Source organism: Drosophila willistoni (assembly GCF_018902025.1).
Source record: "Drosophila willistoni isolate 14030-0811.24 chromosome XL unlocalized genomic scaffold, UCI_dwil_1.1 Seg141, whole genome shotgun sequence".
Classification (NCBI taxonomy): domain Eukaryota; kingdom Metazoa; phylum Arthropoda; class Insecta; order Diptera; family Drosophilidae; genus Drosophila; species Drosophila willistoni.
In genome coordinates, this window is record NW_025814052.1 from 7,637,129 (window position 1) to 7,659,754 (window position 22,626).

At 39.4% G+C, this 22,626-nt stretch overlaps 8 protein-coding genes across 9 annotated transcripts; 6 read left to right on the forward strand and 2 right to left on the reverse strand.

Annotated features, from left to right (window-relative positions):
- The first annotated feature begins 48 nt into the window (after nucleotides 1-48).
- Nucleotides 49-3,787, forward strand: LOC6649085 (LIM domain-containing protein jub). Of its 2 annotated transcripts, XM_015177136.3 has the most exons (7): nucleotides 49-1,547; nucleotides 1,641-1,670; nucleotides 2,544-2,684; nucleotides 2,746-2,915; nucleotides 2,977-3,039; nucleotides 3,104-3,269; nucleotides 3,346-3,787. In XM_015177136.3, the coding sequence occupies exons 1-7, from the start codon at nucleotides 365-367 to the stop codon at nucleotides 3,591-3,593; spliced, it is 2,001 nt and encodes a 666-aa protein (XP_015032622.1). In that variant the 5' UTR covers nucleotides 49-364; the 3' UTR covers nucleotides 3,594-3,787. The 2 variants fall into 2 exon arrangements, with proteins under 2 accessions (XP_015032622.1, XP_002071725.1); XM_002071689.4 differs by lacking the exon at nucleotides 1,641-1,670 and having other exon boundaries at nucleotides 50-1,547.
- On the reverse strand, nucleotides 3,727-6,737 carry LOC6649103 (nuclear pore complex protein Nup93-1). Its single transcript, XM_002071690.4, has 4 exons — nucleotides 6,476-6,737; nucleotides 6,239-6,419; nucleotides 4,617-6,064; nucleotides 3,727-4,546 (listed from the first exon to the last, which is right to left on the reverse strand). Exons 1-4 carry the CDS (start codon nucleotides 6,634-6,636, stop codon nucleotides 3,838-3,840), a joined length of 2,499 nt encoding a protein of 832 aa, XP_002071726.1. The 5' UTR covers nucleotides 6,637-6,737; the 3' UTR covers nucleotides 3,727-3,837.
- Nucleotides 6,738-7,067: 330 nt separating this feature from the next.
- Nucleotides 7,068-8,829, forward strand: LOC6649104 (zinc finger protein 782). The gene has a single exon (XM_002071691.4). It carries the CDS (start codon nucleotides 7,162-7,164, stop codon nucleotides 8,548-8,550), a length of 1,389 nt encoding a protein of 462 aa, XP_002071727.4. The 5' UTR covers nucleotides 7,068-7,161; the 3' UTR covers nucleotides 8,551-8,829.
- Nucleotides 8,830-8,862: 33 nt separating this feature from the next.
- LOC6649105 (zinc finger and SCAN domain-containing protein 31) lies at nucleotides 8,863-9,554 on the forward strand. Its single transcript, XM_002071692.3, has one exon. The coding sequence runs from the start codon at nucleotides 8,965-8,967 to the stop codon at nucleotides 9,496-9,498; it is 534 nt and encodes a 177-aa protein (XP_002071728.2). The 5' UTR covers nucleotides 8,863-8,964; the 3' UTR covers nucleotides 9,499-9,554.
- Nucleotides 9,555-9,803: 249 nt separating this feature from the next.
- LOC6649106 lies at nucleotides 9,804-11,055 on the forward strand. Its single transcript, XM_002071693.3, has one exon. The coding sequence runs from the start codon at nucleotides 10,040-10,042 to the stop codon at nucleotides 10,964-10,966; it is 927 nt and encodes a 308-aa protein (XP_002071729.1). The 5' UTR covers nucleotides 9,804-10,039; the 3' UTR covers nucleotides 10,967-11,055.
- Nucleotides 11,056-11,087: 32 nt separating this feature from the next.
- Nucleotides 11,088-13,604, forward strand: LOC6649107 (dynein regulatory complex protein 1 homolog). The gene has a single exon (XM_002071694.4). It carries the CDS (start codon nucleotides 11,230-11,232, stop codon nucleotides 13,501-13,503), a length of 2,274 nt encoding a protein of 757 aa, XP_002071730.1. The 5' UTR covers nucleotides 11,088-11,229; the 3' UTR covers nucleotides 13,504-13,604.
- Nucleotides 13,605-14,339: 735 nt separating this feature from the next.
- On the forward strand, nucleotides 14,340-15,900 carry LOC6649108 (zinc finger protein 627). Its single transcript, XM_047011246.1, has 2 exons — nucleotides 14,340-15,023; nucleotides 15,086-15,900. Exons 1-2 carry the CDS (start codon nucleotides 14,784-14,786, stop codon nucleotides 15,854-15,856), a joined length of 1,011 nt encoding a protein of 336 aa, XP_046867202.1. The 5' UTR covers nucleotides 14,340-14,783; the 3' UTR covers nucleotides 15,857-15,900.
- A 2,231-nt stretch (nucleotides 15,901-18,131) lies between these two features.
- On the reverse strand, nucleotides 18,132-22,155 carry LOC6649109 (mothers against decapentaplegic homolog 3). Its single transcript, XM_023179584.2, has 3 exons — nucleotides 21,523-22,155; nucleotides 21,321-21,467; nucleotides 18,132-20,005 (listed from the first exon to the last, which is right to left on the reverse strand). Exon 3 carries the CDS (start codon nucleotides 19,728-19,730, stop codon nucleotides 18,258-18,260), a length of 1,473 nt encoding a protein of 490 aa, XP_023035352.1. The 5' UTR covers nucleotides 19,731-20,005; nucleotides 21,321-21,467; nucleotides 21,523-22,155; the 3' UTR covers nucleotides 18,132-18,257.
- Between the last annotated feature and the right edge of the window lie 471 nt (nucleotides 22,156-22,626).

Sequence of the window (22,626 nt, forward strand, 5' to 3'; positions counted from 1 at the left end):
ATTTGGTCACACTGCGGTAACAAAGATGTTCTTAAATGCTATCGATAATCTTCTATCGAAATCGTAGTCTCTGTCCATTTGCCTTGTGATGAATAAAGAAAATGTGGAAAATTATTGACCAATTGCAAACGGAAAATCACACCCATTGACCGGAAAAAACTCGGCACACGCAGAGTGAAACAGTATTGACAAATGCAATCCAAAGGGCTTAACGGATCCTAAAATCTTTAGTAGCAAGAGGCGGTAGTTGTTTACTTTTGGCGTCCCTCCCCGCCCTGGACTACGCGAAGATTGAACGAGAGAGTGAGTGAGAGAGAGTGCTTTGAGAAGAGAATAGGGAATAAGAGGCAGGTGCCCCACCACAATGACCACCCGACGCACAACAAGGAATGCCACAAGTGCATCCAATGAGTCCGAATACGACTACGAGTTGCTCATGCAGCGTATGCATATAGGTGGCAGCGGAGGAGGAGGAGGAGGCGGAACAATGTCTGGTGCTAACGCTGGAGGATTGGGTGTTCTGGGTCGTAACTATCAACGCTCGCCCGTTGCTGTTGAGAACTTTGTTGAACAAATCTTTCACAATGGCAGCCCACAGATATATGCACCAACTGCTCAGGTGCTGGGCCAACGGATTGCCCCACAAAAACATTCGCCGGTCTATGAAAATTTGGAATTCCATGGGGAATTCGACTCAAATCATAAACGTGCCCAACCGCAGAGTCCAGGCAGCAGGCATGCAGCAGCTATGAGTGCCGGAAGTGGAATGCTAAAAGACTATCTGGTTATGCAGCCAATTGGAGGACGTCTGGCCCATACCCCGGTCCCGGATGCTGGTAATTCTATAGCTAATAGTAACGAGACAGAGAACGTTGTCAATCCTATATATGAGAATATTATACCCCATTCGGGGCAGCGAGCACAACCACAAGCATCACCAGCCACGGCTACCATGTCCAGTTCATCGTCTGTGTCATCAGTCACTGCCTCTGGTTTGGATCTCAATGCACTATTAGCCTCACCCATGCATCAGCGTAGCTTTAGCTCCCACACAAGCTCCACAAACTCATCCACACAGGCTGCTCCTGGTCCTGCCGCTGCTGCTGTTTCACAATCCACTTTAGCTTCACCCAATCAACGTTACAGAAACTTATCGTTGCCCAATCATATTCCAGTCTCGAAATTACAACAACATACACCCATCAAGCATTTACCATCACATGGCACATCGGCAGTCTCTGGCGGAGTCACTGCTCCCCAGCCTGGCATAAATGTGTCCGTGAATCCCAATTATATTGAGGATATCAATAGTTCCGATTATGTCTGCATGACAGCTAATCTACATCGAAATACAGCCAGTGGATCTGTAGCACCTGTGGGCGCTACTCCACAGCGGGCAGCAGCAACCGGACAAGCCACGGAAACTGGGATAGCATCAGTAGTTCCTCCTCCCACGTTATTGTCGGCGGCGACTGCAGCAACCCCATCATTGAGAGCCACGCCCATAGCAGTGGCCACATCGCCCACACCCTCGCAGGGCAGTACAGGTAAGAAATTTCCTTCCGTCTCCCCTCCCTTCCCACCACTCTCTTCTCAACTAATGTTTCATCTTAACCCAATCAATCTCCTAATACATGCAGCTATCAATGCCGCTTTAAAGCCCAGAAGAGGTAACCAACACGTATATATACATACATATTCAATGATATACATTTTCTTTTGTTCCTTTATTTATACACCTTTCTTGGCAAATTACCCCGTAAGTTAGGCTATAAAATGTTCAGCCACACCTTTCTTTGTGATGAATTTGTGTATTCTTCTACTCGATGACTAATTGAAATAAGTCCCTGAAAAAACATATTTGAGTTGTTTCTTCAATTAATATTTATTGATCAGCTTTCATTTGCTTTATCAATTGACTCTGGGTTTTATTGATAAACCGAAATTGGAACAATATTGATTCAATTAGTGATTTATTTACCATATTATTGTATGCCTTTTCGTTTGCCTTGTTTTCTTAGATGAAAAAGCAAATTAAATAGGGTAATTCCTTTCAATGAAAAGGAATTCAGTAATTCAGGTCTCAATCCATTCGATTGTTGACAATGCTCGGGGCAATGCCTTAATCAGTATTTCTTTAAGGAACTTACTCAATCACACAGTCTAAGCTGTTTTAATATATCTTAAAAATGTCTACCACTTTAGTGGCCTGGAAATTGGTAATTTTAGAAAAGAAAATCGAATAGAAATTTTAGCAATTTAATAGAGATAAATATAATAAAATAATTCCTATTATTTCCTTCCTTGGAACAGCCATTGATTATTCTCTTTCCACATTAATGGTAGTTTAGTCCTTTGATTTAAAATTAAAGTTAAATCTCTTTCTTTCCTTTATTATTAAATATAATAGATTTTTTTCTAAAGGAATGCTTAATTATTTCGTATTTTGGGATAAAGGCAAATATCTGAATATTCTTTTAGAATATTGCCTATATCTAATCTAAGAGATATCTATAATTAAAACAATTTGTTACCCAAATTAGGTTTGACCAAAAATTTGCTGCCATATAGCGTGACACCGCCGCGTCCGGCTGGTCCGACTGAGGCGCAACGCAAAATCGAGGAATTAACCCGCCAGCTAGAAGAAGAGATTGAACAAAGCGAAGAGCATGGCGAATACTTTGGTAAAACGTTTTTCCCCAAAGAAACTTTTCTTTTGTAAATATTTAATTTTCATTGTTTTAGGCATTTGTCACACTTGCGGGGAGAAGGTGAAAGGTGCTGGCCAAGCTTGCCAGGCTATGGGTAATCTATATCATACAAATTGCTTCATTTGCTGCTCCTGTGGCCGGGCATTACGTGGCAAGGCATTCTACAATGTGCATGGGCGTGTCTATTGTGAGGAGGATTATATGGTAAATCGATTTTATTGAGAAATTATAAAAGAAAAGCGTTTTAATAAAATGATTCTTGCAGTACTCGGGTTTCCAGCAAACAGCGGAAAAATGCGCCATCTGTGGGCATTTAATTATGGAAATGGTTGGTATTCTCTCTCTCTATATCTCTCTGTCTGTCTGATCATTGATTTTTGGTCTTTTGGCAGATCTTGCAGGCAATGGGCAAATCATATCATCCGGGATGCTTCCGCTGTTGCATATGCAATGAATGCCTCGATGGTGTGCCCTTCACTGTCGATGTAGATCATAAGATTTATTGTGTCAATGATTATCATCGGATGTTTGCCCCAAAATGTGCCAGTTGTGGCAAAGGTGAGTTCGTGATTAAAGTCAATATAGTCACTTTTACTTATCATCTCTCTCTCTCTCTCTCTCTGTTTCTTGACAGGAATAACTCCCGTTGAGGGCACTGATGAGACTGTTCGTGTTGTTTCCATGGATAAGGATTTCCATGTTGATTGCTATATATGCGAAGAATGTGGTATGCAATTGACTGATGAGCCAGATAAACGTTGCTATCCCCTGGATGGTCGTTTACTCTGTCGCGGTTGTCATTTACAACGATTGGCCCTGCAATCCTCACCGCATGTCCGCCATCAAGAGCCGGTATGCGCCTCCTATCAGTATATGGGTTAAATCATTAAAACAAAGACGGAAGAAAAAATAACCAGCAATCAATTAAATCTCTCTATCCGACTCTATTCCACTCCGACGACTGAAAGTAAACAGAGCAACAAAACTATAACAAGAAAACTATTTCAATAACCAATTAATTAATTAATTATCTTTAATAAAAAACAGAAAGGAAATTGCATTTATACAATGATAAAGACACAAAAATTGTTTCTCTCTGACTCTGTCGTTCTCTCGCTATCTTTTTCTAATGCATAAGAATTTCAATTTGTACAAGACGTTTGTTGGTATCGGCTGGCATACGATATGGCACGGTAGCCGCCATATTCGTCAAGGCTTTGGCCCGATCACGCAAATGGCATAGGGCAGCCTCTTTGCCCAGACCACTGTCATCTATGATGGTCAAGGTGGTATTATTATTGGACGATGTGGAGCCAGATCTCAGTGATTGATACTCGGAGTAGATGATATTCATGGCGGCCAATAGAACATCAGGTAGAACTTTGATAACTTCCGGGCCCATACGCTTCAAATTCTTGACACACTCATCGACATCGGAAGAGGAAATGGGTGTCAGTCGATTATTGACCAGAATTTCCAATGCCAAACGTGGCTCATCCTCATGATAATAGTCAAAGAATTGAAGCAATTGTGTTAGCAATTGATATGTTACCACCGATTGAGCATCAACATCCATTTTACGGACACCCAGAGCGTTATTCATGCGCTCAATAATTTCAAAGAGACGCTGCCGCAGGCTTCCCTCGCGCGTCTTCTGATGAACAACCTGGGCAAGCAATGATGAGATTAAACGCAAAGTCTTATCCAAATGGCCGGCAATGAAATAGAGTTTAATTGCCGTTTCGAAATTACTGCGATTTGCCAATTCATCGCCCACCATGCCAGCCAAAAAGCATTTATCAAAATCCATTGTGGGGAATTGTGAAAAAACGCCGCTAAAGAGAACAAAAATGTGATTTTAGCAACATTGTAGAGACTTTTCAGAGAGGTCAGAGTTTTACTTACCCTGAATAATGCGATGAATCATTCTCATCCGGTACCCCAAAGACCAACTGCAGCATATCTTCATCACAATTCTCGATCAGGAGGTCACACATGCATGTCAACATCAAATTCCTGCCATCGCTTGATTTAAAGTGTCGCAATAGATAATAATATTGTATGGCTTCGTTAGGATCGGTTTGTTCGAAACATTTGGCATACATAATGATGAGGCGGGCCAAATTGAGACGCTTCATCGGCTTAGGATCCTCTGGCTCAACACATAACAATGGCTGCTGCACTCCCGAATTGGGAACACCCAGCAGACAGAGCTCATGCAGGGCAATGGCCATGTGAACGGCATGGGGACGATTTGTTTCGGTGCGAGCCAAAAACTCAATGGCCGATTCGAATTGCCCGGTTAGGGCCAAAACCTGGAAATATAATTCCGCCTTTTCGCGTGCATTGAAATAGTTTTCGCCATATTTATCTAATATCATGGATTGTAGGCCACTGTATGTCAATTGTTCGATATTATAGTCGCGACGATCGTCTGTTCGCAATATGGATAACTGCATCCAGAGGAAATCATCGATGCTATGCATTATTTCGGCATGCGAATCATGGGGATCACAGGCCAGGATAATGGCATAGACGGCCTTCTTAAAAGGATCCGAGCAGAGACGCAATTTGTTATTGTATTCCAATTTTAATTGTCCCACAAGCTTGCTGTTCGATTTTTCTGCCTCATCGCCCCGTTCGAGTAGAATCATATATTTCAAGAGCTCGGGGCACATGCCCGCCTCTTTCAGGAATTGTACGGCTGCAGACAAATCACCACTTCGTAGGCTATAATAGACCAGAGGCCACAATGGTCGGGCATTGTCAACATCGAGTAGACCGATCAATGTCTGCGGCAGTTGGAATGTAACGCCCACAAATGAACTGACCATATTATATATATTGGGTATGCCTCCCCTCTCTGCAATGGAAAGATTCTGTTTGATCACCGTATTCATATATTGGCGATAGCGTCGTTCCAGATATGTGCGTGCCTGCTGGACAAATTGTGGAGTTGTCTGACGATTCTTAATAGGATCCACATTTCGTGTCAATGGTGCCACGCCGGCCATATATTCCAGAACGCTCCACATTTCATGGACCAATTCATCGGGAAATTTCTTTCTGGCCAATTTCGTGAATTTCGTTATCAAATTGGGACGATGTCCACCAACGCCCGACATATGTGTATGATTATACTTGTTGATCTGCTTGGCATATAGTAATTCAATATTAGTTAGACGGGATTTTGGTGTCGGATTTTCGTGTAATACACTGGATACTGTTTGCCGCAAAACATCTGGGAAATCTTCCTGTTTTGGCCCCACCAATGAGTTCAGTAAACGTTCCTTCTCCCTACCCCATTCGGCATAAATGCAGCGCCATTTCGATCGCTCCACAGAGTCAAAAATCTAAAAAAGTGTATAGAATTTATATAAAGAGATACGAGTATAAATGATCTTTCATATGTTTAAGCCATATTATGGTATACCGAAATCCATCTGCAGAGGCAGTTGAAACGATTGAGATTTCATTGGAATAAACATATGATAGAATAGATATAACTAACGATCTAAATGTCTTACACCGCGATTGGTCTCATCTATAACAGAGAGAATGGCATTTTCACGTTCATTCTTCAAATAGCCCTTGACATCGGCGTCTGTCACAGGATCCAATGGCTCAAATGATTTTCGAGCACTCAGCGATTCCAATTTCTGTGTCAATTTAGGCAAATCCACACCCTTCGAGCCAAGCAGAGTGTGACTGCAAACGACAATTTAGTATTTGTTTAATCAGCAAAAGATGCATCCAGTACTTACGCTTGCAAATCATTTGTTCCAGTTTGCGTGACGCGGGAATGGAGCTCTTGGGTGGCTTGCAAAACTTGTGAAATTGTTCGCTCTACGCGCGGTAATTCAGCATCCATTTTTGTTCTATTATTAAGGCGTTGAGCCTGCTGAAGCAAGTCTTGTAAATCCATTTTCGTTAAATTTCTAGAGCTAGCAGTATGAATTGTATACGAAAATCTAACTTAAATTTTATTAACAATAAAAAAAATACAAAGCGCTCTGCACGCCGGCTGACTATCGATAACGATTGTTGCGATAACGAGCAAATATTTGTTCACGATAAAAACTGACAATTTTACAACACTGCAAAAGTTCCCGCCTTTGAATTATTATTAATTTCTAAAAGTTGGACAACTATTTGTATAGCATTGAAAAAAAAAAATTAATTTTGTTAATGAAAAGTTAATATTTCATAAATAGAAAAGATAATATCATTTTAATATTGTATTAAGAAACAAATAAAAAATCTATTTAGGATTCTCCGTTAAAAATGTTTTTTTTAACAGCTAAATTGTAGCTTTTTTCTTACTGTTGCGCACCACTGTTGGACCCACACTCACACACATACGTTGTGCGTTGTTATTTGTTTTTATTTTTTTTTAATTGTACTATTAGAGTAAATGATTCGGCATACGGATATTAATTGAGCGGAAGCCATGTTAAAGACCCTCAAGCCGGACACTTTCGCTGGCGTGGCCAATGCCAAATGCGGCGAAATCTTTTTCCAGAGCTTGAACAGCTTTCGGATCGACTGCCTATTTTGTGATATGAAATGTTTTATATTTGACGATTTTCTCCTGCACATCCAGAATATACATTTCGAGAATGGTCTGCTTAAAACGGACGCAATGCAGAAGCTCCAGCAACGGGAAACAAAGCAAGAGGTGACCGACTCACCAGCAAGCGAAGGTATTCCATTTGTGGCTCAAGTGAATCCATTTGTTTGGTATGGAAATGAGAAGGATGAAGATCCAGGCGCTGATGACAATGTTGCTGAGGATCAGTCGTCAGATGAAGAGTCCGAGGAAGAGTCTGATGTTAAGGCCATTATGAAATGGAATCAATTTTGCACAAGGGATTCCCTGCGCCCACCACGGGCTCTGAAAGTCGACTACAAGGAGGAAGAGGAGGAGTCTTATCAGGAAGAAGATGGATCAGAAGCGGAAACAAAAGAACAGTTGCCCGAGCAAGACCAGTCCAACTCATGTCCACATTGCGAGAAGAAATATCAAAGTAAAACAACCTTAGATCGGCACTTGGCTCAACAGCATAAAACGCTAAAGGATTCGCCCATTGAAATGACAAAATTGAAATTCAAATGTCAGCATTGTGATAAGATTTATAAGGGAAAATATTCTCTGCGCCAGCATGTTAAAAGGGATCATGTCTTGGACGTGAAAGATGAAGAAACCACCGAAGGTCAAGCCACTGCCACATCCTCTTCAACGTTTACCTGTTTGGAATGCCATAAGGAGCTACCTCGCCTTCGTCTCCTCGACGAGCACATGTTCCAGATGCATGGTGGCGCCCTTTGCCCCATATGTCAGCGTCGTTATAAGACCCGCCATGAACTCAAACGCCATCAATTGAATCATACAAACGAAAGGAATGTGATTTGCTCATTTGCCGGATGCGAGAAACGTTTCTTTAGTCGCCGGCATATGCGAAATCATATGAAAGTCCATTCAGAGCAAAAGAATTTCGTGTGCGAAAACTGCGGCTATAGTTGCCGCAATAAGGAAACGCTACGCGTCCATATGCGCAGCCATACAGGGGAACGTCCATTTGGCTGTCAAGTGTGTAGCAAGAGATTTCCATCTCATTCCGGACTTCGGGAGCATATGGCTATGCACTCCACTGAACGACCATACGTATGCACAGTTTGTGGTGCCACATTTTCACGCCAGAAAGGACTCTATCATCATAAGTTCCTGCACTCGGCCACAAAGCAATTCGTTTGTAAGCTATGCGGAAATGCCTATGCCCAGGCAGCTGGTCTAGCCGGACATATGCGTAAGCATCGGAACGATGAGCTCAATGGCTAGACGGAGCGGATGATGAAGTGGATAATATTACAGGATGTTTTGATAATATTAAGTTTTCGACAAAATATTTTGTCTCCATCTCTTCCAATTGCATGTTACTGAATGTATTTATGTACATATACATATGTATACATTTGATTGTATATTATTTGTTTTAATCTCTTGCGTTTTTTAAAAACTCAGGTATATGTATTATGTTTGCACATTTGTATCTAGTTTATTTTAGGTATAAATATGACAAATGAGAATAAACCAACCATTGCACAATTTAAAAGGAAACTATGCACAATTAGAAACTCTTCCACTGTGCCTGGTGTTGCGTTTTTGTGGCAAATTTTAATTTTAGACACTAATTAATCGAACGACAGCTAAACGTCGGGCCAAGAGTATTGTAAATCGTGCGTCTAAGACGTAATGCCAATGATTAAAATTAGCATAGCGGAACAGACAATGGCCGGGAATGTATCTACAGCAACTGATGATGATAGAGGAAACGAATCAGGACAGCAGGATCAAGTGCAGGACCCACGACTGCGTCATATGTGTGAATATTGTGGCTATAGGACACGCATTCGGGGAAATTTACAAGTGCATAAGCGGCGGCATACGGGCGAGAAGCCCTTCGACTGTGATCAATGTCAGGCAAAGTTCGCCTCACGCTATCAATTAGTCAACCATATGGAACGTCATTTGGATGACCAAAAACGACGCCGGCAATATCAATGCGAGGACTGTAATATGGGATTTCTTAGTGCCCGTGCACTCTACCATCATAGGCCTCTCCACAACGAGATCAAGAAATTCAAGTGCAAACTATGCGGTAAATCGTATGCCCAGGCGGCAGGTTATTCACAGCATAAACGATGGCATCGACAGCGCAATCATAAGGCAACAGCATCTACTGTCACCATGGTAGGAGTGAAGGAGAAAACAAAATCACTTCAATAACAACATTTTCACCTTAATAAATCCCCATTAAATCCAACTAAACCAATAAAGCAAAGTCAGTCAGTTGATCAATATGGCAATTTCCAATATAAATTAAAATTTTTAAATATCAATTTTAAAACAAATTTAACAGTCGTTATCGAGATTATCGAAGCAAAGTATCGTAGTCGGCATTACGGGAGCAGAATCGATCGTAATCGACATTATCGGAGCAAAGTTATCGACATTATCGCAGCAAAACCTATCGTTATCGTCATTTTTTAAAGTAATTTGTTTATCGATAATCGTTTACCGATACTTTGTATATAAAAATATCAACAAAAACAAAGAGCCTAATTAAAATTAGAAAATTGTGTTACTAATACACTTTCTCGTAGGCAATTAATGACATAATTTGACATTACAAGTTTGAGAGTTAAAGCATTATTATTGGTATTGCAAAATTGTCTGCATCTTAAGCAAAACGAGCAAAATTATATCTGAATGTCATTGTTCAACTGAAAAGACAACAAAGCAAAATAATTGATAAACTGGCAAAACAATGGAAAAGGAGAATGAAGAGAACATGCCCCAGTCTGGACCCTTGGCCATGTCCACACTATATCAGTCCATACAGGAGAAGTTTGGTGGCTTGGGGACCAGCAACAAGTCGCATCAGCTGATTATACCACAATTAAAGATACCCCAACTGGGCGCCGTCGCCAGTTCCACATCAGACGAGGCATCACGTCGTGCTGCAACGGATGCCCAAAATGAGTTACTCCTTCAGGAAATACGACGTCGTCGTGCTGAAAAGGAAATCAATCAAAATACAAGTATCCCTGCCAAGGTGGAGTTCAATGGCTTCACCATACCGAAGCTACGAACAACAGGGGGCGTGCCCTTGGCGGAACCCAAATTGAATATTCCTCTGTTAAATAAATTCCAAAGTCAGCAGCATCAGGTGGAGGAGCAATTTAAAAAATTACAAATTACAAACGACGAAGGCGGCGATAGTATGCTCCCTCCTCTTGGCTCGCCATTAATAGATCTTACCACCACTGTGATTCCAAATAACAACAAAGATGATAAGCCCAAGGAAACAGCCAGCGAAACGCAGATGAAAAAATTGAAAAACATTGAACATTTCGATATACCCTTTATATCCTGTGAGCCAGTCTTTGGACCACATCATCAAAAATTGCAGCCATCTGGCGGCATATTAGATGGCCAGAGACCCACTGACGATGCCAAATTCGAACAAGCTCAGCCAAGCGCTGTGGGTCGTCTACTGGATGAGATTATGGGTCAACCCCGGACGCCACAGCTAAAGTATGCCAACACTCCGCTGGAAAAACAGCAGTTAAAACTATACCGATGTCCGGAATATGGTAGTCATGCAGTGAAACGCTTTCGCTTTGATTCTGCATCACCCGACGAGCTGGTTAAGCAAGCTCTACAGAAATCCATGCGTATATCACGCACTTGACTAGCTCAGCTTTCAATATTCATAACTAGACATATAAGTAATAGTAACAAATTAGCATAAATTATTGGATTAATAAATTATAAAGCGAATTTTTTGTATAATATCGTTTGTAATCGAATACGTCAAATAGAATTGCCAAATAACGGTAGCTTGGCAACCAAATGTCAAATGTTTCGATCAAACTTCAACTTAAACTGGAAACGTGAAAACTGAAACAAGTGAAATAATATTGATACTAAACAACAAACTACCTTTACTCGAAAATGGATGAAAACGAAGATGAAGTGGAGGTGGTCGAAAAGGGGGTTGACCATGATCTTGGCAGTGAAGCTGACGTTGATGTTCCGGCCGAGGAGCAGGAGATAGAGACCGAACCCGTGGAGATGGACAGCTGGGAATCGTTTCACGAACGCATCGATGCACTACTAGCCAAGGAGCACTGCGATAAGACTATACGTAAACTGGATAATCGCCGTTTATCTGTTCTGCAGCGAGTACGCAATAAATACCATGATACACCCAAGAGCGCGGTTGAGCGTTGTCAGGCGCAAAGAAGTCAAATTGATCAACAACTCGACTTGTCCAGTACACGCTTGGATGAACTTACTCGCTTTGGCAATGAGCTGGTCACAAATGTACGAGTGGCCAATGAACGAAGGGAATTGAATCGTCGCCTGTTTGAGGCCTCACAGCAACAGAACTTACAATTGAATCTACAACGTGAAAGTATTGAGACAATGGCCAAATTTGATGATATCAAAGCCCGTTGGACCGAACTGGAAGAGATTAACGAACCGATGATGCTGTGGGATCAAATTGAGGAGCAAAAGAAACGCATAGCCGATATTATGTCTAATAAGGATGGTATGATTGCTGCCTGCCAGGCCGAAATCGAACGTATGAATGCCAAATATGATTTCGATCGCGAACGTCAGGCAAGTGATCTATGCTGTCTGGTTGAGCGTGTTGATCATCAGGTGGAAACCCTTAAGGAGGCCTACAAGCAGCACTTGCAAATGCTTCGCCATACCATCGAAGATGAACGTCAATTGTTCTCCATAACAGCTGTGGAGAAATGGCGAACCTTTTTCGATGCTCTCAATGCGAATTTCGAGGAGAAGGCCGAATTGGTCCGGAGTCGAGAGAAATTCTATGCGAAACAAACACGTCAAATCAACGAGAGCCAAGAGGAATTGACCAAATCGACCCGTATACGTCTGGAGAAGGAATGCGAACGCTTGGAATTGGAATTACGACGAACTCGCGATAATGTCTTGATGAATTCCGAAAAATTGGACTATAATTATCAAGTGCTGCAAAAGCGCAACGAAGAGAATGTCATTATAAACAATCAGCAAAAGCGCCGAGTGGCTCGTTTGCATGAAACTATAGCGAAAACACGTCGCTCCTTGAAGAGTCTTCGTCAACAGGGTAAACGGACAATTGCCCGTCTCTCGGCGGATATATATAAACTCCATTCCAATATCAATGACATGGAAATGAAGGCCTATCACTCACGTCTAAATAATCGTGAGAAATTCAATCGTGTCTGGCAAATCAATTATCGTGAATTGCAATCTCTGATCGAGCGAGTCTATCACATTGACCGCATCATCCATGAACAACAATTGGCAATGCCCTGGATACGGCCAGTTCCACCAATACCCAATATCAATAAGAGCGCCAAGAAAGGGAGCAAGATTTTGGAGCGTTTCGATTTGCGGGCTGGAAAAGTGCCAAAAAATCGTCAAATAACCAAAGCAATGCCAAAACATAAACCCGATCTGAAGGATTTGCCACCAGAATCATTACGCCTGATGCGTAATCTAATGAGAAAATTAGCCGATCGTGGAGGTTTCCTGATCGAAGAGCGTCTACTCAAAATAATTGAACCCCATGCCGATCAAGAGAAAGTTCTAGTACGGATTGATAATATATTTGCCGCCTTGCGTATACGTCATATGCGTGATATGCAGGAATTGACCAAAGTCTTTCTACCCTATACCTATTGTCCGAATTGTCAGCCCCAGGGTCTGAGTCCACGCAAATGCGCTGAGGTCTTTATGAAGGATACCAAATTGAATCGGTCGCCCGATGCATTCGATGAGAAGGTACAGCAACGTCTCCTGCAGCCACCGGATCGTCGTAACCAGGTGAACAAAACAATTCTCGTCAAGGGTGGAGTCGAACGGGAGCCATGCAAACATCATTATTTGGTTATGGAACCAGCTCTATGTCTTCATGCCATGAACTTGTACACCTCGAAAATGCATAAACTTATGTATGAATCGGAATCGAGCAAACATGCAAATGATGTCAATTTGATACAATTTACCGATGATGAAATTCGTAATTTTTGGCGTCAATTTCTAAACTGTTTCCCCACCTCCAAATGCAAATTGTGGAAAACTCTCGAACATGGCCTTAATCATTATGTGGAAGTACTGAAAATGCGTGTACAATATGATGCCGAAGTGGTTTTCCTGCGACGCCAGAATGAAGAATTAAGGCATCTCTTGCAAAAGTTTAAGGTCTAACAGCTAAATAATATTTATCTGCATTCTTAATTTACTAAACTAATCCTAACCCCAAAAATAATGAAACCAAATTAAATTGTATTGTATTTTTTAAAACTCGACTCGTATTGACCTTTTCACTTGGCAAGTCTTTCAGAGTTTGATCTGATAAACATTTACATATGTGTGCATTACAGTGCCGGATTAGCAGGTGTTACGGGGCCCACGCCTATAGGGGCTCCGGCTATCAGAGCGCTGAAAAACGCTGATTGATCACTAAAAAGTTGAATCATTCACATAAAAATATGGAAAAAAGGTTTTAACTATGCAAGTGAATTTTTTTCTATTTTATATAGGTTTTGATTAGGATTTTCGGATTGCTAAAGGCCTCGCGTTTGTTTAATCCGTCACTGATCTATTATATTTAAATTTGAAAACAAAAAAATGTTGGCTGACAAATGCTTATTAAATCAATTGCTCTTAACCTTTTGCCTTTTAGAGGTGGGCGGGGCTTAGACGGGATGAAAAAAAGCTTTCAAAGTTTACGCCAATGTCAATATAATTGCAATGCTTAGTCTGATTTCTGAAATCTATGTATATAAAATCTCTACATTTACACTCAACTAACAAATTTGGTTAGAAGAAAGGCAAAAACATACTTGATCAATTGGAAATCTGTGAGGAATCTCTTAGGAGGTACCCGCTCTACATAATCCAGAGGATAAACAGATAAATTGTAACCTGAGCAGCACTTCATTGAGTGTTCCCGCTGACAGATCGCCAAGAAGAAGGCAGAACAAATGATTTACCCTATTTCGATTGAAAACTTTGTCTTGTTAACTAGTTTCCCATGTATTATAATCTGTCTTGCGTTGCTTTCGATAAAGTTGCTCGACGATACGACTACACGGAGGCATGGAGGAGAAGCAGGAGGCAATTGAATTGAACCGGCGGCTTCGCTCGTTAGAGATTGTCCCACAATTGGGGCAAAGTGCAATCTCGTACATAAAACGAAATAAATGTTTAAAGTACAAATACAAAACAAAATAAAGAGTTAGCCAGCAATGGAAATTAATTTATCGACAAATGTTTATTAGAGAACAACTAACCGGGCAGTACGATATCAGGAAGGTTGCCCCCCCTCCTGTCCCTGTTTCCATCGTTGTAACCAATAAAAAACGGCGTAATCTTATCGCATTTAAACAAAATTTCTGCGTTGTAGGTGCACAAGTTTTGTTGTTTGATGTTCACAGTAGTTGGAAGGTAGCAATTGACCCATTACCCACAGGATACACAAAATCATGCGACATAGGACAACATTAACAACAGAAAAATCGTCATCATATGCCATATCCGTAGTAGATATCGAACAGGAAATAATGTCCAGTCCGCTGCAACATGGCCAAGACGATGAGAACTATGCAGTTTCTCTAGAGGATGTGCGTCTCTTTGCTCAATTGGATGATTTAAATGGCGACTGTGATGATTTGGAATTGTTAACACCTTGCAATAATTTCGATTTAATCGATCTAGTCAATGGGGTAAGCACAAATCAGAAAGAGAGAGCGAGAGAGAGATATATCATCTAATACCCATCTCTTAGGCTTTGCAGCAAACGCCAACAAACATTGAGACACTGAAATCAACCGAAATCAAGGTGAAAAGCAAACGTACGTCATCATCATCAACAACAAAAGCACAAACGCACATCTGTCCCATTTGTGGGCGTGGCTTTAGTGAGGCCTACAATTTGCGTATTCATAAAATGACCCATACAAATGAAAAGCCACATATATGCGATGCTTGTGGCAAGGGTTTTCGTCAATTGAACAAATTGCGTATACATTATGTTACGCATACGACCGATCGTCCGCATAAATGTGATATCTGTGACAAGGGTTTTCGCTATGCAAATTATCTGACAGTACATCGACGACTTCATACAGGAGAGAAGCCCTATCGATGTCAAAATGAAAACTGTCAAATGTTCTTTCATTCCATACACAAGCGACGTGTTCACATGAAAACGGAGCATTCATCTCAAAACCAGGAGCAGGAGCAGGAACAGACAAAGGAACGCGACCAGGATCAGAAAACGATTGACTCCAATTTAAGCTATACCTGCCCCATATGCCAACGAGTCTTGTCGGATCAATGCTATCTGAATGTTCATTTAAAGCGTCATTACAATCAACGTGACTTCCAGTGTCCACAGCCAGAATGTAGCAAACGTTTCTTTAGCTCATCCGAATTGAAGCATCATCAGATTTCTCATACACAACTTCGACCCTTTGGCTGTACGAAGTGCCAGGCGCGATTTCTGCGAAAATCCAATTACAAGCAACATATGAAAATACATGAGCGGCGGCATTAAGTTACACACACACATACATAGATTTGTTTTTTTGTTTAAAATATAAGTGTTTATTTAAATATACGTATGGTAGATATATATATATATATGTAAGTATTTATATATATATATATATATATATATATATATATATGTAGTGTTTTTTTTTGCGTTTTTGTCTGGTTTCCTTTTTGTTGATTTATCATAATAATCAGAGCTTTTTTTATGGTTTTGACTGGTTTGTTTTTTGCTTTTCTTAAAACTAAGTGTACAATTATCTTTTGAATTCTCTTTTGTTTTTTCTTTTTCTTTTTGTATTTTGTTTTAGCTGCATTCTTGTTCTTGCTTCATAATAGATTTAATTAAGTTTTGTGTTCAAAAATTGCCATAAAAACTAAATTATACAGCTTTCCATTCTACAATATAACAGCACAAAAATAAAATAAAAAGAAACAATGAATTTATGAAACAAAAAAATGTTTGTTTTGCACTTTTTTTTTTTGTTTTTTGTTACATTCGTTTTGTTGTTGTTTTTGGTTTTTAACAAAAAAAAAACGGGAAATAAACACACAAAATAAGAATGAAAAAAAATAATAATAATCATAATATTTATAATGATAAGAACATTGACTTACAAAAACAGTTTATAGCTAAGCCAAAATTGTATATAAAAGAAGACTTAATATCTAGAGACCCAAAGCAGAAAATGAAGAAGAAGAAAAATAGAAAACCGAATGCAATTTGCATGTTAGATAAAAATCGGCCCAAAACTACAAATCTTTAATACAAAAAAATATTCTAAAAGGATATATATTTAAGGCTTTACAAGCTTTGCAACAAAAAACATAAAAACTTTGATCCGAATCCAAAACGGTATCCAACACGGATTCCTGGTGGTGTAAAATGATATGACATTCAAAAATAGTGTTGGAAAACAACGAATTTTTGTGGGAATTTCTCTCATTGGCATTTGTTTTTTACATTTTTTTTTTTTTGTTTTTGTTTAAACATATACACTAAACAGCGAAGAATATGTATGTTTACTTAGAGAGAAGAGAAGACATAAGCTGTAGGGTATGCTCTCTCTCTCTCTCTATGGCATAACAAAAGCAAAACAAGAATTACAATTTATAACTTTTAGTTTGTTTATCTTTTCCTTTATAGTTAAAAACATGAAAATTTGAATATATATATATATATGTGTGTGTGTGTGTGTGTGTTTTAAGTATTTGTTTTTTTTTTTGTTTTGTTTAATTGACATTTTGCAGTTATTAGGTTTATTAGTTAATGGATTCACTTGTCTGTCTCATTTTCTGACCAATTTTCTGTGTATTAAAAAAATAAATGCAATTATTCACGATTGTTTTGTTTCCGCTTTGAATAAAATTTACAAATATAACAAATGTTTTTGTTTCCAATGTTTGCAAATTGTCTTGAAAACGTTTTGGAAATATTTTTGAGTAGATTTTGTTGCCCTTTTGGGTTATTATTTAAGATTAGAAATGATTTGGCTTTTTTTCTATTAGTCTTGGATATTTTTCTCTCTATTTTGTGTTTTCATTTAAACACACACACACACACACACACACACACACAGACAGACATACAAAGCGATATGGATTATCCATATGATTTTTGTTTTTCTTGTCTTGCATTTTTAAATTTTAATTTACATTTTGTCCTTTTCCTTTTTTTTGGTTTCGTTTTAATTCATTAGACATATAATTAATGCAAAAAAAAAAAAACACTGACAATTTTTCTTTGTTTTTGTTTTCTTTTCCTTTTCGTGTACGTTTAGAGAGTGAAGTGTGTTTAAGTTAGTTAATGCAAGCTTCGAGCTCATGATAAATCCCAGTTTTCTGTTACGGCTTTTTTGTGTGTTTTGTTCCATGTCAAATCATTTTTTGTTTTCGCTTTTTGTTTTTTTTTTTGTTGTATATTCTTTGCTTTGTTTTGTTTTGTTTTTTTTTTTTTTTTGTTTGTTCCTTTTTATGCTCAAACATTAGAAAATGTTTCTGAAATCACGGGGTTTGTTTTTTGTATTTTTGTTTTGTTGGTTTTGTTTCTTTTAGAAAGAATTTTGAATTTCGGTTTCACTGTTTTTTTTTTTATGAATAGAATAGATGAATAGAAAAACAAACAAATTAAAAATAAAAAAAAATCCATAAAGTGTACTTGTTGTCACTTAAAGGCTAAAAAATTTGTATATATATATAAAGATATTTCTCTCTTTATATATAAAGGTATAGATATATATGTATATAGATCTGGGTTTTGGGTTGTTTTGTGTGTGTTTTTCTTTTTTTTTTTTTTTTTTGTTGTTTGTTTTCTTGTAGTTTTAAGAAAAATGTTGTCCGAGCGTTCTTTTTTTTGTGGGCTTTTTCCCCACGCCCTTCCCATTTCATTTCATTCTCCATTCCATTTACGACATGGAACTGCATGGCAGACGCGGTGAACCCATTTGGGTTAGGACTCGATCTAGCCACTGCAGCGGACCATTCAAATGCAATTCAATCCAGCATGGTGTCGAGGTGACTGTCTGGCGACGATATTCAGCTCCCCAGCCCTTGACAAAGGACATGCGTATGGTGCACATGCGTGTCAATTGGTAGACAGCTTCAAATCCCTGTGAGACCGATTGTGAGAGTAGGGCTGCAAATTCCTGATTATTGAAAATTTTCAAATTGCAACCGGGTGGAATTTTACAAACGGTGGCCGGATGCCAGCCGTAACGTTGATTACAATTCGGGCTTTGGACAAATATCGATGAATCGCTGAGACATTCGGCAAACACTTCGCCACCAATGTAATAGAGCCGTACACCCTTGCCAATGTGACGGCGTGTCTGTTCGACAACCTCATTGCGATTCACATTCGATAGTAGACCCAAACAGAAGCGTTCCGAATTGGATGGATCTGTGAAGCCATCGACTGTGATCGACGGTTGTGAGGCATGGAAAGTTTCACCGACTCGTGTATTCAGCTCATAATAGGAAATGGAACACCAGAAGGCTGGCTCATGGTACATAACTGGAGCAGCATCGGCAGGCGGTGTTAGACGTGACATATTCATATTATCATTGGGATCAATGGGGTCACCATCTTCGCTCATATAGCCCGGTGGCGGAGTACCTGTATTTGGTATACTGCTGCCAACGCTTAAAACACTCGATTGCGAATCCATATTTTGGCCAAACGATGATAACGATTGCTGTTGTTGTTGTTGTTGCTGCTGGTGCTGCTGCTGCTGCTGTTGAAACGGTGATAATGCTGCCGTTGACACTGATATTGAGGATGAGGACGATGTGGCTGTTGAGGTTTGTGAATTTGTCGAGCCCGCACCCAATTCCATATACTGTGGCGGACTCAATGAGGCGCTGCGTATTATAGCAGCATTATAATCCGTATTATTTGGTATCTGATGTGTATGATTATCCAATGGATAGTCAACAATGGAATCTGGTGGTGTTGGCAATGATTTCGGCACCAATATGGATAGCTCAATTTTCTTATAATGATACGGATTTATACAAATCTCCTCTTTACGCAAATGAAACGCGTACTCACAATGATCCAAGGGTTTCAATTCATTTTGCGATTGCAAATCGGGCCAACGCCATAAACGGCAATAGATCACATGTGGTAGACCCTTACGTAAATGTTCACTACCTTGCGGACCGCCGGTGGGTTTACTACGCGGCACAGTCACACAACGTGTCTGGCAATTCTGTGTGGAAATGGCACGTTCCAATTCCTCTAGTTGGGAACTCTTTTTTATTTTCTTAACCAAATTCTTGACGGCCTTTTCGGACCACTTGCCCTCGACTGTGTTATCCTCGTTGCCCTTTTTGAGTGCTAACAAACGTTTGACCACTTGTGGAGTGAATGGCAACATCTCACAGCGAGTAGCAAGTGGGCGAGTAACGAGTTTTCGGGCAGTTGTAATCCTCCTCCTTCTCCTTCTCCTTCTTCTTCACCTCCTCCTCTGCTTTTGTCCTGTTTTCTGCTCCCTTGCTCTCTTGTGGGTGGCGCCTATATGTATTATCTTGTCCTTGTCTTGTTGTCGTTTATCGGATCGAATGGATATATATTTAGCTCTCAGTAATTCTCTTCCTACTCGTCGTTTTGTTCCGTTCCGTTCCGTTCCGTTTGCTTTCCTTAGGCGTTATTCTAAAAATGTTTGTATACCGATTAGTTATTTGGTTTTTTTTTTTACTTTTTTGTTTCGCTTAGAGTGTGTATTGTGTGTGCTAATATAAATTAAAACTTGATAATTTGCATGCATGTATGTGATGATTTTACGTGTATGTATGTATGTATGTACATACATACATATATATATATGGGGGAAGGAGAGTAGTGTGTATGAGGAGACGGCTCTGGTTCTAGGGCCTGAATCTGATAAAAGCATGACCATGATGACGATTTCTAGTGATAATTGCTCCACGTTTAGTGTGTGTGCGTGTGTGTGTGTGTGGGACGTGTTTGAATGTGTTCGTGATATGAAGTTAAAATTACTATATGCGTGTGTATTGGCTAGAGTAATCTAATAAACAATTTTATAGATTTCACTGCCATTTTGAAGGTCCCATTTCAATTTAGTTTGGTTTCTTTGTTGACCATAAAATGCAATCTGTCTGCTATAGAAGTAAAGTACCTACAAACAAGAGTTGGATGACTATTCCCACACTCTGTGTCTACTATGAAAGTCTCTTATCGAAATCAATGAAAAGTTAATGCGTCTCTATTTATGTACATATATTTATATATAATACAAATCTTTGATCAGCTGTTTGTGAATCTTTTTGGTAAACTTCAAAATTAGGAATAAATCAATCAACCTATTACACTGAGGCTCATTTGCATGTGTTATTTGTATGTACATACATACATACAGATATTTGCCAGAATGAAGCAAGAAGATATAAATATTTATACATATGTACATACATACATATGTATGTATGTATATATACCCCACATACAGCATACAGATGAGTCCAGCAGACATACGAGGAATTGTTTTGAATCAATGTGATCAATTATTTATTGCAATTAGCTTCGGATTTGAATATAGCGAATTGGTCTGGCTGGATGAAGACACAATGAAAAATTCAAGGATATGTTTATGCATTAATGCTATGTATATACATACACATATATATATATATATACACGTATATAGAGATACATTTAGTTATAAACATAGATTCATGTTCTTTGCACTGTTACAAACGAAATCTTTGAGTTTGAGATTCTAATTCAGTTATGTATTAATACAACTCATTGAATTCGGAAATCCAATTGGAATTCCGGTTAAATCGTATAAGCGAATTTCCATTTAGAAAATTGCATAGACACACACAAACAACGAGAGAGCGAATGAGAGAGATGAAATGTGTTGTATCTACATATGAGTATATACATACATACAATACACACACAAACACACACACGCACATTATACATATGTATTCATATTTACCTGTCTAACAGTTTTTTTTTTTTTTTGGTTTTTTGTTGTCCCTGCAGCAGCAGCGGCGCAGACACCCGGCTTGGGCAGTATCTAGAGTCCAGTTACTTGCCAGCCTTGCCCAGCTTTTTCTTGTGCTCCACTCCCAGAGGAATTCACCTACCCAATTCTCAGATTTAGATTTTGTATCTATATATTTTGCGGTTTATTTTACTTTTTTTTGTGTTTTTTTTGTTTGCAACTGCAACTCTGTGCTATTGCTTCGCTTTGCGTTGGTGGCGGCGGCGGCACCGGAACCACACGACAACGACGACGTTTGATCTGTGTGCGTGTGTGTGTGTGTTTTTGGCCAGCCAGGATAGAAGGGGAGGGGTGTTGAGTTGAGGAGGGTTGGGTTGCCGTTGGTTTTTCTTCGTTTTAATTTCAAAGCAATTGCGTTCTGTTGGCGTTTGAAAGGGACAGCTAGACTAACTAACTTGCAGATACTCAGCACACACACACACACAATCACTCACACACACACATACACTCTAAATAGAGGCTTTCTCGTTCTACCTCAAGCTGTTTTCCCGTCTGCTAGCTGACCTTTCGCACTTTATTGAATACTTTTTTCTAGTCTCTGTCTCGTCTCTCTCCCCACACACACACACACACACACACTCGCACCACACAAAACACACACAAATTTCGTAGAGAAGCAAAGCAAAGAAATTAACAATATACAGAATTATTAAATTTTTACTAATTTATTGTAATTTAGAGTCCAAAACGATTTGCCCGAAATGCAGTCTTGTCTTTGCTATTAAAAACCAAAAAAGAAACACGCCCGTGTTGCCAAACTGGCCTTTTTCCCGTCAAATCTGGCCGCCAGCATTGAGCAAGTGATGCCGCCAAATTTAGCCTTTTCTAAAGTCCAATTGCGGGGAAAATTTAAAAGCAACGAATAGCTTGGTTTTATTTTCTTAATACATATCATGCATTTACATATAAGATTTTTAACGTTTATGAATGTAATATGAACTACATTTTTGAGACGCACTGACAGTATTGGCCGCATCCGGAAGGAGTTGTGTCAAAAAAGAATTAGATATGACACAAAAAAACAAAACAGTATAACAGTTTTAACATAGTAGGACAGGTTCCTCCTGTTAGTTTTTCGCCGCATTTTGTTGTTCGTTAGTGCTGGCGCCACTGTGCATAATTTTGAAAAATTGACTATAGAATTTGACTTAATTAGTAAACTACTTAAACGTAGTTATTTTATTTATATTAAAATCGCCTCCTTCTACAGTTTTCCCCGAAAGTCCAGGTGAAAGCC

Excerpts from the sequence above, each read along its gene's own strand:
- LOC6649085 (XM_015177136.3), top strand. The coding sequence starts at position 365 with ATGACCACCCGACGCACAACAAGGAATGCCACAAGTGCATCCAATGAG. Across the intron at positions 1,671-2,543 it reads CGCTTTAAAGCCCAGAAGAG|GTTTGACCAAAAATTTGCTG; the intron begins GTAACCAACACG and ends TACCCAAATTAG. Across the intron at positions 3,040-3,103 it reads GGCATTTAATTATGGAAATG|ATCTTGCAGGCAATGGGCAA; the intron begins GTTGGTATTCTC and ends GTCTTTTGGCAG.
- LOC6649103 (XM_002071690.4), bottom strand. The coding sequence starts at position 6,636 with ATGGATTTACAAGACTTGCTTCAGCAGGCTCAACGCCTTAATAATAGA. Across the intron at positions 6,065-6,238 it reads TAGATGAGACCAATCGCGGT|ATTTTTGACTCTGTGGAGCG; the intron begins GTAAGACATTTA and ends ACACTTTTTTAG. Across the intron at positions 4,547-4,616 it reads GATTCATCGCATTATTCAGG|CGGCGTTTTTTCACAATTCC; the intron begins GTAAGTAAAACT and ends TGTTCTCTTTAG.
- LOC6649104 (XM_002071691.4), top strand. The coding sequence starts at position 7,162 with ATGTTAAAGACCCTCAAGCCGGACACTTTCGCTGGCGTGGCCAATGCC.
- LOC6649105 (XM_002071692.3), top strand. The coding sequence starts at position 8,965 with ATGCCAATGATTAAAATTAGCATAGCGGAACAGACAATGGCCGGGAAT.
- LOC6649106 (XM_002071693.3), top strand. The coding sequence starts at position 10,040 with ATGGAAAAGGAGAATGAAGAGAACATGCCCCAGTCTGGACCCTTGGCC.
- LOC6649107 (XM_002071694.4), top strand. The coding sequence starts at position 11,230 with ATGGATGAAAACGAAGATGAAGTGGAGGTGGTCGAAAAGGGGGTTGAC.
- LOC6649108 (XM_047011246.1), top strand. The coding sequence starts at position 14,784 with ATGCGACATAGGACAACATTAACAACAGAAAAATCGTCATCATATGCC. Across the intron at positions 15,024-15,085 it reads TAATCGATCTAGTCAATGGG|GCTTTGCAGCAAACGCCAAC; the intron begins GTAAGCACAAAT and ends CCCATCTCTTAG.
- LOC6649109 (XM_023179584.2), bottom strand. The coding sequence starts at position 19,730 with ATGTTGCCATTCACTCCACAAGTGGTCAAACGTTTGTTAGCACTCAAA.